The sequence below is a fragment of the Ascaphus truei genome, chromosome 2, assembly GCF_040206685.1.
Source record: "Ascaphus truei isolate aAscTru1 chromosome 2, aAscTru1.hap1, whole genome shotgun sequence".
Lineage (NCBI taxonomy): Eukaryota > Metazoa > Chordata > Amphibia > Anura > Ascaphidae > Ascaphus > Ascaphus truei.
The window spans coordinates 39,688,751-39,706,884 of NC_134484.1; the positions used below are offsets into that span (position 1 = coordinate 39,688,751).

Genomic DNA, 18,134 nt, shown 5'->3' on the forward strand with positions numbered 1-18,134 from the left:
GGATATTGCTTGGTCTGCAGCTTTAACACATCTTTAGCAATTCGGTAACACAAATTAATGGATTAGTACATTTTTAACTGACTTCTGAGGATCTAGATATATTTATCTACGATAGTTATATTTCCTTATATTTAGTGGAAGAACATGCACTGACCCCTAAATGTTCTAAAACAATGCAAATAAAATAAGATTTCAAGCATACATGAGACCTATCCAACATTCTAGAAGCACCTACAGTACAATAGACAATATGTGTGCAGCGTTACTTACTGTACCTTTGAGACTTTTTAATGTTTCACCAATTTGGTTGAATGTAACTAGCATATTCATACTGCAGATACATGGGGCTCCCTTTGGTTACCTATCCTGGTATAAACATGCATACATTTAAAGTGAAAACAAAATTGTACAAATGTATACTGTACAAAAAAGAACTGTTATGGCGTGGACGTGTATTAACTTTGGGCTTAATCCCTCTCACATGATTGTATGGCTTTGCAAAGTCTTTTTTATTTTATCTGCAAAGCATCACCTATACACAGGCGGTTTCTAAAAGCCTTGGCATGTGAAATGGATTAAATGTAGGTGATTGACAATTTTTTTTAAAGAATCAGACTGGTGTATGTTTAAAATGTTAATATCACCATAGCACCCAAATGCTTTGGAAAGGTTTTTACACCCGTTATATAATCTCTTTTGTTGTACACTACCTGTGAGTCTTACAATCTACAGGGCCATTTCCAATTCAATTTAATTGTCTGTTTTTCGTTTCATAAGAGTTTAACTAAAAGACCATTTTATTCAAAAGATATCTATCTATCTATCTATCTATCTATCTATCTATCTATCTATCTATCTATCTATCTAGGCACTGTACTGTGTATTTGTGTCAATGGGCTCTGTCTGTGTTTCATGTTTTGTCTCTGATTTTAAATATGTTTTTTGTTTGTAAGGAACTTCACCAGATAGGTTACCTGGTAAAAAAAAAAGTATACAATATATATTCATTTTTTTACAGAAATCACTGTGAGTCAATTGGCTTAATTCCACATTATCCATGTCAGGGAAACCTCTGTTCTCTAAGCATCGTGGTTTCTACTCAGGCAACCAGTTTACAAAATTCCTGAGTATTTGTTGCAAGGAAGATCTCAGCTACAATGAATTCGTCTCTCACCAGAGAGCAAAGGCTGGAGTTGTTTCTCCCTAAAGTTTGAATGAATTGAACGTGTCACTGATATGCAGAAGCAGCTTTCCCGGGGCACAGGACTCAAATTTCCACCAGGGCCCCCCACCCACAACGGCAGCCATACGAGAAAACTCCTCCCCACCCTCGTCTTCTCTTACACTCCCCCCCGCCTTCTCACAGACCTCCTCACTCACCCCCGTCACCCTTGCCTGCCCCCAACCCCCCAATATTATTTTAAATACATTATATATATATATATATATAGAGAGAGAGAGAGAGAGAAAGCAGTCATCCCTAGCAAGGGAAGACAAAGGACAGCACTCAAGGATAAATGGCAACAAAAAAACCTGTATTCAGATGGTACAGCACAAACAAGACCAACGTTTCTTACCCTGAGGAAGGTCCTACAAGGACCGAAACGTTGGTCTTGTTTGTGCTCTACCATATGAATACAGTTTTTTTTGTTGCCATTTATCCTTGAGTGCTGTCCTTTGTCTTCCCTTGCGATGGATGACTGCTTTCTCTGTTTATTTCTATAGGACAGGCACCATACAAATTCACTTTGATGGGAGTGCCAGCTGCCCCTCTGTTTTATTATATATTTTGGCTGAGTTTGATCTCAGGTGATAGTTGATGCATGTGGTAGGGGTGAGGAGCTTGTTCAGGTAGCTGGGTAGCTTGCCCATAAAGAATTTGAAGGCAAGACAGGAAAGGTGAACTTTGCGCCTGGACTCGAGTGATGACCAATCTAGTTCTTTGAGCATTTCGCAGTGATGTGTGTTATAGTTGCATTGGAGAACAAAACGACAAATTGAATTGTAGAGTCTGTCAAGTTTGCTAAGGTGGGTTTGAGGTGCTGAGCCATATACTATGTCTCCATAGTCAATAATTGGCATTAGCAATTACGTTTTCTGACCAGGAGACTTAGGGAGGATTTGTTCCTGTAAAGTAGCCCTAGTTTGTCATAGGTCTTGGTTGTCAGGGTATCAATGTGCATCCCGAATGTTAAGTGGGTGTCAAACTATATGCCCAGGTATTTAAAACTAGTAACAGGAGTTAGGGTGGTGTTAGTGTTGGTTCTAATGTGGAGCTCAGTCGCTGGAAGCTTTAAAAATGTAGTCTTGGTCCCAAATACCATTGTTACAGTCTTGTCAGTGTTTAAAAACAGGTTTTTTTGGGAAATCCAGTTTTCGAGTCTCAAAAAGTCAGACTGAAGTATGTGTTGAAGGTCAGAGAGGCTATGGCTGTGTGCATATAGGATTGTGTCATCTGCATAAATGTGTATTGAGGCTTCCTGACAAGCTGTGGGAAGATCATTGATGAACACTGAGAAGAGTAGGGGCCCCAGAACAGAGCCTTGTATTGTATTGTATTGTATGTCTTTATTTATATAGCGCCATTAATGTACATAGCGCTTCACAGTAGTAATACATGTGGTAATCGAATAAATAACAGATAATATAAATAACAGATCATGGGAATAAGTGCTTTAGACAAACATAACATTAAGGAAGAGGAGTCCCTGCCCCGAGGGGCTTACAATCTAATTGGTAGGTAGGGAGAACGTACAGAGACAGTAGGAGGGAGTTCTGGTAAGTGCGTCTGCAGGGGGCCAAGCTTTATGTATCATGTGTTCACAATGTTCACAGTGCTATTCGTATGCTTCTTTAAGCAAGTGTGTCTTAAGGTGGGTCCTAAAGGTGGATAGAGAGGGTGCTAGTCGGGTACTGAGGGGAAGGGCATTCCAGAGGTATGGGGCAGTCAGTGAAAAAGGTTTAAGGCGGGAGAGGACTTTAGATAAAAAGGGGGTAGAAAGAAGACATCCTTGAGCAGAACGCAAGAGTCGGGGTGGTGCATAGCGAGAAATTAGGGCTGAGATGTAAGGAGGGGCAGAAGAGTGTAAAGCTTTAAAAGTGAGGAGAAGAATGGAGTGTGAGATGCGGGATTTGATTGGAAGCCAGGAGAGGGATTTCAGGAGGGGAGATGCTGAGACAGATCTAGGAAAGAGTAGAGTGATTCTGGCAGCAGCATTTAGGATAGATTGTAGGGGAGACAGGTGAGAGGCAGGAAGGCCGGACAGCAGGAGGTTACAGTAATCAAGACGGGAGAGAATGAGGGCCTGAGTCAGAGTTTTAGCAGTCGAGCAACAGAGGAAAGGGCATATCTTTGTTATATTGCGGAGGAAAAAGCGACAAGTTTTAGAAATGTTTTGAATGTGAGGGGCGAATGTGAGAGAGGAGTTGAGTGTGACCCCTAGGCAGCGTGCTTGGGCTACTGGGTGGATGATCGTAGTTCCAACAGTAATGTGGAAGGAGGTAGTAGGGCCAGGTTTGGGAGGAAGTATGAGGAGCTCTGTTTTAGCCATGTTGAGTTTAAGGCGACGGAGGGCCATCCAGGATGATATAGCAGAGAGACATTCAGAAACTTTGGTCTGTATAGCAGGTGTAAGGTCAGGTGTTGAAAAGTATATTTGTGTGTCGTCAGCATAGAGGTGATATTTAAACCCAAAAGATGTTATTAGGTCACCTCTAGAGAGTGTGTACAGAGAAAAGAGAAGAGGTCCCAGGACAGAGCCCTGGGGTACCCCCACAGAGAGATCAATAGAGGAGGAGGAGGTGTTAGCAGAAGAGACACTGAAAGTACGATGGGAGAGGTAGGATGAGATCCAGGATAGAGCTTTGTTCCGAATACCAAGAGTATGGAGAATGTGAAGGAGAAGAGGGTGGTCCACGGTGTCAAATGCTGCAGAGAGGTCGAGTAATATGAGCAGAGTGTAATGACCTCTGTCTTTGGCAGCATGGAGGTCGTCAGTTATTTTAGTGAGGGCTGTTTCCGTGGAGTGAGCAGTGCGGAAGCCAGATTGTAGAGGGTCTAGGAGAGAATAGGTGTTGAGAAAATGGAGCAAGCGAGAGACTACAAGACTTTCAAGGAGTTTAGAGGCAAAAGGCAGGAGGGAGACAGGTGGATAGTTAGAACGACAGGTAGGGTCAAGCTTGCTGTTTTTGAGTAATGGTATGACTGTTGCATGTTTGAAGGAGGATGGAAAGGTTCCAGAGCAGAGGGAGGATTTAAAAATATGTGTGAGCGTAGGGATTATAGTAGGAGCAAGAGGTTTTAGGAGATGGGAGGGAATGGGGTCAAGAGGGCAAGTGGTAGAGGGAGAAGTGGCGATCAACAGCGACACATCCTCCTCTGAGACAGTGGAAAAAGAGTCAAGGAAGGCAGGAGGAGAGTTAGGAAGAGGCGTAGGATGGGAAGAAGAAACAGAGGGGATGTTCTGACGTATGGATTCCACCTTTTCCTTAAAATAGTCAGCAAAGTCCTGAGCGGAGATGGAGGAAGGAGAGGGTGGTTTGAGTAGAGAGTCAAAGACAGAGAACAGTCGGCGTGGGTTAAACTTGTGCATGTTGATTAGTGCAGAAAAGTAGGCTTGTTTAGCTTGCGAGAGGGCAGAGTTGAAACAGGATAGCATAAATTTGTAGTGAAGGAAGTCTGCGAGAGTGTGAGACTTCCTCCAGAGGCGTTCAGAGCCTTGCGGGATGCCACAGGTGATATCCAGGGGGTTAGAGTTAGAGCCGGAGATGAACACATGTTGGGATCTACCTGATAGTAAGTGTTAACATTCGCCCTTTAATTTGCTTCATCAAAACTGCCAGGTCTCGGCTGTAACTTTATCTGATCCAGCAACTTTTATCAAATGTTTCACACATTTACTAAATGTAATATATGTAACGGTTTTTCTGGACACCCCTTGACCCATCCAATCTCAGATAGGCCCCTGTGGTCTAACCAGTCCTCATTACATGGTTGTGTCTTGTGGTGCACCTGTTGGCTACAGGATTCCTGAGTCTCCCGCATGATGTTAGTAGGGATATCAGCAAGACAGGCGTTGAGGTAGTGTGCTTTGAGTCCTACCTATATCCAGTGCAGTGCCTCCACATCATCAGGATTTCTGCGTCCGCAAGGAGATGGATCTGATGAGGAACTCCTTCTTGGTGCATTCCTCTGCTGAGTAACTCCACACTCACACATGAGGGTTGTGGTGAACTTGGGCATCTTTATTCGCATGGTCAGACAGACTGCCCCTCACAGCGGTCGTACTCAGCCGCTCATCTCTTTGCTGCACTCCATTGTGAAGGTTCCTCCTCTCCTAATAGAGTTGCTCTCCACCTCTCCCCTTAGGGAGATTCACCAGCTTGTCTCTCTGCTTTGAGCTGCACAGTCTCCAGCTATTGCATCAGACACTGCAACATTGTTGCAGACCTCCACATGACTCTCCTGAACAGAGAGAGAACACCAACAGCAACTGAACTACTAACTTTAGGCAGTGCTGAGTCTTATATCACCTCCAGAAAACAGACACCCTCTGTGTCACTAATCGTGGACACAAAGCATGTTGTCACTTCCTTTGGGACATATGACACCTCGCCAGGGTTTGAGGGCAAACCTCCATGATTGTTGCTGGCAATCCTGCATACTTACCAGGTTTACTGCCAGCATGAGAAAGAGATATGTACTCCAACTTTACACTGGCTACATTCTCCCCCTGGTGGAACCCAACGTCCCGGCTGGGATCTAAATTTGCGGAACCTTCCTTCAGGTAGCACTGCAAAACACAACAATACATTATTACAGTACATATCTTTTCATCATAACATAATAACAGATACATCCTAACTTAGATGGTGTAACAACCAGGATTACTCCCTGATGGAGTATCCATTACTGGTACTACCATACCCTCTTAAGGTGGCCTGCGCACAGCATGGTCCACTGGGTTTAGAGCAGCAATGCTATAACACTCTGGGTGACATACTGGACACCCAAAATCAGCCCATAATTCCTGCCTGGATGCTAGTGGACTGAGAGGATCATGCCCATACACTTCCTTCAGGCATCTCCTGGAGATGTAAGCTATCTTTTCTGCTGTCTCATTATACCAATTCTCATCTGACACTTCACGATCCCAATTTTCTATGGAACTATCAGTATCCCAATTCTCCTCCCCATCACTGTTCTCTTACCCAGAACTAAATTCCCTCTCCTCATCAGTGGAACCCATTTCAAACTCAATTTCTCCCTCCCATGGATGGTGGAAATAAAGCAAAGCTTTTAGGCGATTCCTGGCAACTCTTGCTGACACTGAAGGCACATAGGGTTTTACCCGGGCAACAGGCACAATAGGAGCAATATTACCCAAATCTCCAGAAGACACTCCCGATGTCCCTGTGGACCTAGAACGGGACCCAAGGCGCTTAGGCCTACATTTTATATTAGCATTGCAATCAGTATTACTCGTACACGATGACTCTTTTCTCCTATGCATTTCCCTCCCCGCTCCCTCATCGGATGTAAAGCAATCACCCCAGTCCAGGTTCTCCCCAGTCCGTTCATCAGCGCTGCCCCGTAACACCCCAGACAACCCTTGGCTAGACTGGGACCCAGATGAGGAAGTGACAGGGGCAGGGGTCTTAATTATGGCCGGGGGTTGGGCATATGGAAACACTGTCGGCAGACGCGGGGCTACGACACGCAACTTCTCGCTACCTTGACCGGTACCATCGGACTGGCGCTCCGGTTCACCCGTCTCACGATTCCCAGGCTTCCGCAGGGCCTGCCAGCTCTTCCCGGACCCAGGCGACATGGTGCAGCTCTGTGGACGCAAGGATGCGGCCATCTTCCACCTGGCTCCGCTGTGTCCGCCGGATGTGACGTCGTCGATCTCGGGGGACTCACCGCCGCCATCTTGGGTTGGGCTCCCCACCGGAACCTCTTCCTCCACAACAACATGTGTCGCCGGAAATGAAGGTCCTGCTCTCCGCTCCGGCCTGGGCTAGGCCTTTCTCCGCCGTTGCCACCACCGGTACCTGTGGAGGGTAAGGGTATGTCTCACCGCTCCTTCGGCTCGGGATGGGATCATCTCCTCCGTCCGCTCCGCCATTCACCACGGCCGTGGGACTCTGCCTCTCTGGTTGCCTCTGCACAGGCGATTCGAGACTCCGCTCCGCAGCGACACAGGTAAGTGCTGCTTCCTTCACAGCACCGCTGTAGTGGTCCGCCGGTAGGCACATCACCACCATCGTTGGGGTCGCTTGTTCCTCGTCCAAGGAGCCGAACTCCGACTCGGGGAGTGGCACTACCATAGGGGACCGACGGTGAGGTTCCAGGTTCTCACCGCGGTTGTAGACCCCTCTCTCTTCAGGCTCCGTCTTTATCATGAGGAGTGATCCCCATTCTCCGGGATCAACTGGTTCTGCTTTGACCGAGTACGAGGCTTCAGCTGTCAGTTTAGCTGTGTCCGCTCCCACCTCCACGGTCTGCCCTGGTACGAAGGGCTGCACGGCCCATAGGTAGTGGATGCCACATTGGGGGCACCTAGCCGTTGTGCTAGCTTCTCCGCCGGGTAACCTGCACTGCATGCACAGGCACCGCAATGTCTCTTTGTCCCCAGCCTTGACTACCAGGAAGCCTCCTGGCAATGAATACGGATATACCCCAATGTCCATCTCACTCTTTGTAGTGCTGGTTACGGGAGACACTTTGCACAGTGGTCTCTCCTGTTCACCAGCTCCTCGCAACTGAGGGACGGGAAGCTCACATCCGGCTCCACCCTCAGACAACTCGGGTCTCGATTGGCAGAGATAGAGACCCCTCCACCTCGTGAATATTTGGGGAGGGTCCCACAGATTCACTGGGTGACCCAGCACTGGCTCTGAGCCTGTCACAGTCCTGGAGGGCGCGGCCACAGCTTTCGCGCCATACCCCCCAGCAGGGTGGGGTTCTTTGTTTGGCGCCAATCCCGGCCAACTGTCTGCCACTTTTGAATTTGCAGAATTCTCTGCACTCGGCCCACGCGGTCTCCCAGGGAAGCGGGAGCCGCCATCTTGGTTTGCACAACCGTTTACAATCGCAATAGATCTTTGCATCGGAATCGCCGTCTGGCAATCAGGTTCTCCGTTTCCACCCATAACCACAATGTCCTCAACACTGTCCTCCAGGGTAGCACCCCTCGGTCCTAGGCAGGACCAAAACGGCGCAGCCACGGCCTTTGCGCCACTCCATAACAAACTGGCCAAAGTCACTTCGGTAGTCTGTTCCTCTGTGGTACACACACCACGTGCGCTCTCTCCGTCTGGCGCTGGCCGCCATCTTTGATTCTCCGCACTGCGCGGATCCTCCATTCTTGCGGTCGCCATCTTTTCACGGTATTTGTTTCTGTTATCACACATGGAGCTCCTCTCTGGGGGGCAGCTGTCATACAGATGCAATAAAGAATGCCCGATGCACCACCTGTGTACCTGATGTATGTCTGACTCGTGTTGCACTACCTCAGGCTAGGCTCACTCTCTCAGTGTATGCTGTGTCCTCCTCCCTCCAGTCTGTGCTCTGTGGTCAGTGGTCTGGAACTGGCTAGAGTACTCTGGCTTCTCCATGCAGTACTACGGCGTCTACCTACTGTTGGCCAGCCTAGCACAGACCCTCTCCAGGATTCCTGACCTCTGTTAACAGGCTATCCCTTTAGGCATCCTACCAACTAGCTGCCTCAAGGCGACTAGAACAGCTATAGCCCTGTCTCCAGACCCACTTAACTCCTCTCAGGATCCTAGGTTGTCCCTGCGAGCTGGCAAATCCATCAGCCCCCTGACTACCCCTAGGCTCCGTCCCATACACAGCACTGACTGGCAGCATACACTCTCCCTGTTTCCTAGTGTGCCTAGCAAAAGCCTGTCCTGTTGATGCAGATCTCAGCAGCGCCTCCAAATGTAATGGTTTTTCTGAACCCCCCTTGACCCATCCAATCGCAGATTGGCCCCTGTGGTCTAACCGGTCCTCATTACATGGTTGTGTCTTGTGGTGCATCTGTTGGCTACAGGACTCCTGAGTCTCCCGCATGATGTTAGTGGGGATATCAGCAAGACAGGCATTGAGGTAGTGTGCTTTGAGTCCTACCTATATCCAGTGCAGCGCCTCCACCTCATCAGGATCTCTGCATCCGCAGGGAGATGGATCTGATGAGGAACTCCTTCTTGGTGCCTTCCTCTGCTGAGTAACTCCACACTCACACATGAGGGTTGTGGTGAACTTGGGCATCTTTATTCGCATGGTCAGACAGACTGCCCCTCACAGCGGTCATACTCAGCCGCTTATCTCTGTGCTGCACTCCATTGGGAAGGTTCCTCCTCTCCTAATAGAGTTGCTCTCCACCTCTCCCCTTAGGGAGACCCCAGCTATTGCATCAGAGACTGCAACATTGTTGCAGACCTCCACATGACTCTCCTGAACAGAGTCAGAACACCAACAGCAACTGAACTACTAACTTTAGGCAGTACTGTGTCTTATATCACCTCCAGAAAACAGACACCCTCTGTGTCACTAATAGTGGACACAAAGCATGTTGTCACTTCCTTTGGGACATATGACACCTCACCAGGGTTTGAGGGCAAACGTCCATGATTGTTGCTGGCAATCCTGCATACTTACCAGGTTTACTGCCAGCATGAGAAAGAGATATGTACACCCATTTTACACATGGCTACATATAGATGGAAGTATGTATGTATATCCTTATTTATATAGAACAAACCACCATTGCATAACGCTTCACAGCAGTAACACACATGACATATTATAACACATCATGAGCTTAATACATAAAAGTAGAGATTAGGAGAAGGAGTCTGTGGCGAAAATGGGGGGTAATCAGCGCATTAATAAAGGCAGTGGGCTCGGCTGGTTACCCCTATTTCGTATTGGGGGTGAAGGGGTTAATATTATATGCTGTTCCCCTTTTAAGACTGCTAATTTAGGAACGGAGTGAGCCAGCACCCTGATTTTTGGGGTGCAGCCTCAGTGTAACCCCCCAAGAACACACATATTTTAAATATAACTTTGTCATAAGGGAAACATATATTTTTGATTAAATGCCTTTCTGTTGCAGTTTTATATGTACCGGCAGGATGCTATTTTTTTTCTGCCTGCCTTTGTAATGCATTAAGGAACAAATGTTATGCATACATGAGCCCCCTATTGGGATGAAAGACCCCAGATTCGTAAAGTGTCACTTAATCAGGATGTTTTTGAGTAGCAGGTCCTGTTACTCATCCTAGATATTTCACACCTTGGGACCAAACTCCAGACATTGTGAGTGGCCCCTTTTTGTGACCCAGAAATGAGTGGCCCCTTTTTACTTAGCAGTGCTACCAAGCTGCTTACTGAGCATGCCCAGAGTTACCTGAGCTGGCTGTAGGATTTGCCCATGTGACCTGGCAGGTTCTGATAGGAGGAAGATAATTTTGTCATAAGGGAAACATATATTTTTGATTAAATGCCTTTCTGTTGCAGTTTTATATGTACCGGCAGGATGCTATTTTTTTTCTGCCTGCCTTTGTAATGCATTAAGGAACAAATGTTATGCATACATGAGCCCCCTATTGGGATGAAAGACCCCAGATTCGTAAAGTGTCACTTAATCAGGATGTTTTTGAGTAGCAGGTCCTGTTACTCATCCTAGATATTTCACACCTTGGGACCAAACTCCAGACATTGTGAGTGGCCCCTTTTTGTGACCCAGAAATGAGTGGCCCCTTTTTACTTAGCAGTGCTACCAAGCTGCTTACTGAGCATGCCCAGAGTTACCTGAGCTGGCTGTAGGATTTGCCCATGTGACCTGGCAGGTTCTGATAGGAGGAAGATAATTCCTTGCCAATGGGATGAGGCTAATGTAACACTTCACAGGCCCTTGTCCTTAAAAAAGGCCTGTACCCCTCATTCCTGTGTTGTTGTTGGTGTTGCTGTTGCTGTTGCTGTTCTTGTTGCTGTTCTTGTTGCTGTTGTTACCTGATTTCTTCAAGCATTTAAAACTACCAGAAAAGACTTTGCCCATTCACAGAAGGATTGGACTGGCTATTTATTTGGCAATTTGCAAAAGGACTACAGTTTAAAAGACAATCTCCTGGTGCTTTGCACCTTTCTGGACATTATCCTCTGTTTCTCTACCCGTGAGTGTAATTATTAAGTTTATTCTGCAGTTGTCGTGTGTTTGCCTATCAAGGGAATAAATCTCAGTTTATTTTGCTCAACCTGTTCTGCTCAATCAGGACCCACGACATATAAATGTGTTATTAAGCGCGTCTCCCGTGACAGAGTCCCTGCCCCGAAGAGCTTACAATCTAAGTGGATGCTGCAGTAGGAAATATTGAATAATATGGCATTACTACAATTTGTAAACAATCCGGTAGATTAAAGCTCCCATAATAAGGATGAATCCAGAGTTGTTTTTAAGCCTCTTTTCCCGAAGGGTTTCAGGCTAAACACCATATCATATTCTGCTTTATCTTTTTCTCTGTGATGTTCTGGTGGGACTTGCCTGCCTTTAAAAAATGTATGAATCGTTTCACAGCACTGATAATTTATTTAAAATGTGCCCAAGTGCTTGGTCTAAACACCAACCTACTTTTCCTCCAGGAAGAATTAGGCGAACTGAAGCAGATAGTAAAAGAGAAGAAACTGAAGAATGAGATATCATGCATGGAACAAAAGAGATCTACTCACGGAAACATCAAATCCTCTCACGGCCCTAGGCCGAATCACGCCAGTGGCTTGCAGAGGTACGTAAACGGCTAACACATAAATACTAAACCTGTGTATGATGATGAACAAACCACACCACCGGAATAAAAAAACGGGAATTGAATGTTTTCTCTGTATGTAGGTTACATTCTGAGGGAATATTTCCCTCTTGAGTGCTGTCTGATGTATTAGTTACTGGCGTCATTCTCGCTGTGGTGCGGCGTAACGGCATCTACATACCTCAGGGCTCAGGGGCTCTGTAAGAGCAGCTCCCAAAGTATTGACAGTTTTGCCTCCTTTTTAAACTGAAAGGGGGAATGTCAGCCTTTTGATCGCGAGTCAGGAAGTCCCACTGTGAAATGTCCGAATTCTCTGGAGTATGCTAGTTTCTCTATATGTACAGTAGCTGCAACTGTGCGCGATGGAGCTAATATAGGGGAGGTTTCTAGGCTCATAGGTAGTTTGGATAGAGTTATACTTACCTCAAGTTGAAACAAAGGGGTCCTCTCTTTTACTTTTGAGTGTTTTATGACCCAACAAAATTCCAAAGTCTCTTTGGATGCAGTGTTTACCCCCCTTTAACATTTAAGAATGTTGCCGGTGGGGGTAGTGTCTTTGTGAAGGTCATACAAGGATGTCTAACTTCAGAGCTATGACCCTGCAATAATACCCTAGTTAAGCCTAGCTTTATAAAACAAGTACACTAATAAAATATCATATTTTATTACACCTTGCAGAATCACCTGTTGCATTCTGGAAGGCATGTTTTATTTTTTACCATTGGATATGTTTGTCACTGTTTTCAGTGGTTGTATCCTGCTGAAACATTTAGGCCTTGATCAACTAAACTGTGTTAATCCACTTAACGTGACATCAACTTAAGTTATTGTTATGGTAATAAAAGCGTTGTATCCACAAAGGATAACAACATAACATGAAGACATGTTTTCTCCCGTAAACAGCATAGCGTTAACTGTAATGGATATTAGTGCTAATGATTTACACAAGAAGAAAGCGCAGTTGAGTTTAATATTCACAGATTTCAGAGAGAAGGGGAGTCCCAAGTGCTATATTCATCCCCTCCTTCAGCCAACAGGCGGAGAGACACCGGTTCACAAAAAGAGATACCTGGGATATAGGCATAAGTCATTTAAATGTACCTGGGATAAATGTATATGTACAATATATAGCATTTGAGACTCTAGTAAATTAAGACTCTCTCTCTACCTGTTGTTAGCACTTAATGATGTGTTAACTTAAGTTAGCATCTTGTTAAGTCAATAACAGAGCTTTGTGAATCTGTGCCTAAGAGGCAGAGAGCGAAACTGTCCCAAACATAATCCTTTCCTTTATTATTATTAAACCTAAAATAAAAATGTTAAAAAGTTAATGGTGGTAAAGGCCACAGCATTTATTAAACATACAAACAATGTATTCATTATCTTAAATAATATTTAAACAAATTACAACCCTAGGCCTTGACAGTCATATCCAATACCAGCCCTCCTGCATTATATCACTTATATTATTTTATTTTCTCTTTTTAATCCCATACTGTACAGCAACAGACATTGAACACTAATGAAACAAAATAAAAAAAATAAAAATAAACAAACAAAAAGTACCAAGTTCCTGCCCGTTTAGGCGAAGAAACAATCTTAGACTTTAGTACAATAGAACTGGGTAAAAACTACAGAAAATCAAGAAAAGTCCCTTGTTCTGTTTCAACTGCACAGTTTTTAACCCTCCCAAGTGATTACCCCCAGCATGATGAATGATGATAATCTCCAGTAAACATATCGCGTTAACAGATCTAAACCTGACCAACTCAGATAAAATGTCATCCTTCTTTAAACACCCTACACTCAAATCAATAAATCTTTAACAAATGTGGGAACAAACCTAACTGACTTCCAAATTGATGTCACCCTGGATGCCCAATAGATGAAAGAGTCTCCACGAATCCACACAGAAACTGTGCTCCCAAGAACTGAAAAAAGAAAAGTATAATTCCCTAGGCTTGTACAGGTTACTGAGGTCTAATATTAGACATAATACCCACCTACTAATTCTCTAGGTAACATCCTCATGGAATCTCAACCTGGCCTCTCAGTGGCAGTCCTAACAAGAAAAGAATGGGTACCAAAAAGAGATGCCTTCAAGCTTCAGCTGATATTTTAAAATAACCGAATCATCCAGATGAACAACATTGTGGTCAAGAAAATAAATCTTTCGATAGGGGTTGGAGCGGACAAAAGGAGACATGTGGAAGTGCATATACAGTAGTACCGCAAAAACTCCCCTCCCCAACTGCTCAGTTTTAGATCATCTAATGAGAAAGGAAACTTCACCTAAATCGGTATTAGTATCTATAAACAAAAGCCATAGAATCCTGCTTCTTTTCTGGAACCAGTTCTCTAATGCAAAAAGGGCCAAAAAATCCTTTGACCAATTGCTTAACTACAAAATTATTTGGAACATCCCACTTACCATGTAACTTGAAAAAGAACTAAAGACCTGCTCAATGCTTGAGTGAGCCCAGCCCTATGGGCCTAACTGACTAGCCTGTACAATAAAGGAAATAATAACCCCCCAGACAAGGTCAATATTGAAAACGAGAGGTAACTCTCAATCTATTACTTCCTGGTAAAATATTTTATAAATAAATAATAAATAATAAATAATAATAAATATCACAACAATAAGAAAACGGTCCCTTTGGTACACCGCTCCTGCCAAGCACAAACATAAACTGACCATGTGGAAGAATTCATAAGCATGTCACCTACCCATAGCCTACGAGATTCAATAGGAAACAAGGACACGCGCATACCCCTTCTGCTTCGCTTCTTGCACTAACTTTTGAAAGTCCTCAAACAGTGAAGGAGACAGACTATAAGCAGCCACATTTTTGACACTGGGGCGCTTGCAAATAATAGCATAGAACCAAATGAAGTAGGAAAATAATAGATGGGGTGGAATTTTCGAAAAGCCTGTTATTAACATGTATCATGGTCATCCTTCAGAGGATGGGTGACTATTGTCATTTGGTTTGGAGAGTCCTGACAAAGCCATGGTCAGATGTGAGAAAATCTTGCCCATTGGCATCACCCTGCCAGCAAAAGCAAGGTGAATAAGCAATGACTAACTGTGGGAATCCAAAACCTCGCAAACCAAAGCCTTAAAATTCTCAACTTCAGCCAAAGGAAGATTAAAAAAAAACATAGGCCCAGAATCAATTTATAGGCCGTGAAAGCTAATAACCCTAGCCAGGCTTTCTGACCAAAATGTAGCCAACCACAAACATTACTTCCACCTGATCCAACAAAACAGAAATAACCCAGATAATATATAACAACATTAGCCCTGTTTATATTTTCCTTAAAAAGTTGCAAAAGTCTCAAAGTACGTGCAAGATATTGAAATATAGGCAGGCACTTGTCAAAGTAAAACCCACTGATGTCATTAGTTCGGCGTGTGTTCATCCCAGGCGGCCACAGAGTGGAGAACTCCTTACCTCCAAGAGCAGAGCTATACGGGCTCCTTTCTAAGCCGTCCGCTATCCACAGCCACTATTTATTTTGATCTATTTTACCAATGGAGGAGCTTTTTGCTCTCTATCCAGCAGGCTCAGTTTTACAGACAGCAAATAATCAGATTAGAGATTCTTTATAGGGAACACCCTCTGCCTATTCCTCACTCCTCCCGCTACCCCCCCGCCCCCTTTATTGTAGGGCTTTAGCATTAGGGCTTTACGTGGTATTAGTATTTACATTCCGGATTGTACCAGCCTATCAACCTTTTTTGATTGGTGGCACCTCTATTACCCTATTGCTACATTTTTGTCTCTGTGTGAAGGTGCTGAACATTTTATCTTTACATATCTCTGAGGCTTATTCCTTTGCCTCTCAATGTCAACAGATTGGCAACGGCTTGTTATATTTACACACTTATGAGGCTTAATGTATTTGTTGCCTCTTACTATCAACTGACTAGCAACGGCTTACCAACTAACAAGTAGTAACCACTGCTGACTCTATTTAGATGTCATGCTGCCTATCTCATACGGAGCTTTAACATTATCATCGCTCTAGTGACAATGATATAAGTGTCACTGGGTACCAGTTAATTGGTAACGGCTTGTTAGATTGATATACATCTGATCCTCATTTGTTGCCTCGGTATCAATTGACTATCAACTGCTTATTAATTAACATTCAGTGACCACTATTGACTAGAGGTTATACTGCCTATCTCAAACTGATCACAAGCATTATTATTGCTCTAATGAGTACGATACAAATGTTACCTGTGACTATCTTTCATTGTGCAATTATTTTTGCTGTTATCTGCAGCTAGTACAATTATGAAAATGATGTAAAAGCTCCATTATAACCAAACTCAGGTTACAATCATTCTGAAATATCACAGTGTTTATACTATATTCTGGTTATGCTTTGACTGCGATATGCGCCTCTTCTGGTTGCTATTTACAATCAGCGCAATTGGCAGTCTTGGACATTTTATATTCTCTGTATAATAGCAGCACTCTACTGCATATATTAGTCTGTGTATAACATTAGGTTGTTATATCCCCTATCCCATTTTATAACATGCATTTTTGCAACTCTGATGTGTTAAATGTTAAGTTTTCTATTCTATTATTTTTTCATTATCTAGACATTTACTGAGTTAGGGGAGTGCAACATGCATAGGATTTATTTTCTCTCTGTATCTCTTGGTGCATTTAAATTGTCTTGACTGAGCCACTGATTGAACCACCTGTGCTAAAGCAGGGACTGATTGAGCCACCTGTGCTAAAGCAGAGATATCCTGAAAACCTGACCTGTTGGGGGGGGCTTCAGGACTGGAGTTGAGCACCCCTGTGTTAAACAGTAAACAATTAGTATGTGCCTTCTAGTTATTTGGCTCATAACACATCCCATCCAAGACCTATAGTAGATGCCTATAGCAGAAGCGTGTGCGCGCGCCTGTGCGAACTCGCGTGCACGTGACAGACGCTATTTTTGTGTATGCTGTGAGCGAAGGTACTGTGTGTATGTGTGTGTATATGTGTATGTGTGTGTGTGTATAGATTGTGTGAGTTAATAATGTATTCAATAATATTTTTAAAATAAAAACATGTTGCACAATAAAAATAATTATTATTTATTCAACTTTGACACATACATACACACATACATACATTTCAGCGGCGGTAGTGGCGCAAAATATTTCTTTTCCCTGTCTTCCCCCCCCCCCGTCGGCCGGCCCATGCTCACTGCCGTGTGCGCGCGCGCGGCACCATTATAGAAAGGCTGACTGACCACAGCCAATTATACGTTCCCCGCGCGCGGCCACTATACAACAGCCCTCGGAAATCTGAAACACATCTGTGTAAAGCATTTGGGTTCTGCTTTGATCGGGGCAAAGATCGTGCATCCAATGTCCTGTGTCTTTCGTATCCCTTAAAGGCCAATGCTGCATCAACAAGAGAGTCCATCATCGTTAACGCTGCTAATGGCAAGCCAACAGGATCAAAGAGCAACACTTCTACAAATGAACCAACGGCTACAATCCCTTGAAAGGATGATTCATCAAATCCTTCAGGCCACGGCATCACCAGGTAACAGAATTAGGAATGGGATACAATCGGGGTTGCCACCTCTCCGGGTTTCACCCGGAGACTTCGGGTTTGGCATCCCCTTCTCCGGGCTACGGGTTTGTCCCTGAAATCTCCGGGTGGGCGGGTTGTTACAGACAGGGCAGGCATAGTAAGTGACTTCTCATTGCTACATCATAGATCACTCGAGTCACAGATCCTTTGCATTTCTCACAGGACTACCTGCAGAACTCATTTCCTTCCTTCGCTGCCTACTACTCCCGGGTCACAGCCCTATGCTCTACTGCGCATGCTCACACGTAGGGGATCATGGGAGTTGTAGTTTTTATTAGACAAGATCGATTGACACATAAGCAACACAGTTACATTCCTAGAAAACCTGCTAGAGAACACACACCACCCCCATGTATCTTACCTCCTCTCTCCCTTCTCCCCCCTCTCTCTTCTCCCCTCTTCTCTCTTCTCCCCTCTTCTCTCCTCTTCTCCCTCCTCTCTCTCTCTCTTCTCCCCCCTCTCTCTCTGTTGTCCCCCTCTCTCTTGTCCCTCTCTCTCTCGTCCCTCTCTCTCTCTCTCTTCTCCCCTCTCTCTCTCTTCTCCCCCCTCTCTTTCTCTTCTCCCCTCTCTCTCTTCTCCCCCCTCTCTCTCTCTTCTCCCCTCTCTCTCTTCTCCTCCCCCTCTCTCTCTTCTCCCCCCTCTCTCTCTTTCTTCTCCCCCTCTCTCTTCTCCCCCCTCTCTCTCTCTTCTCCCCTCTCTCTC

The 18,134-nt window shown here is 44.8% G+C and overlaps 1 protein-coding gene across 1 annotated transcript in view; it reads left to right on the forward strand.

Annotated features, from left to right (window-relative positions):
• Positions 1 to 18,134, forward strand: part of LOC142477108 (uncharacterized) — a 237,848-nt gene that overhangs the window by 206,698 nt on the left and 13,016 nt on the right. The window contains exons 19-20 of the mRNA XM_075582160.1: positions 11,651 to 11,793; positions 17,230 to 17,381. Coding sequence (XP_075438275.1) covers positions 11,651 to 11,793; positions 17,230 to 17,381 — 295 coding nt within the window. The remainder of the gene's footprint in view (positions 1 to 11,650; positions 11,794 to 17,229; positions 17,382 to 18,134) is intronic.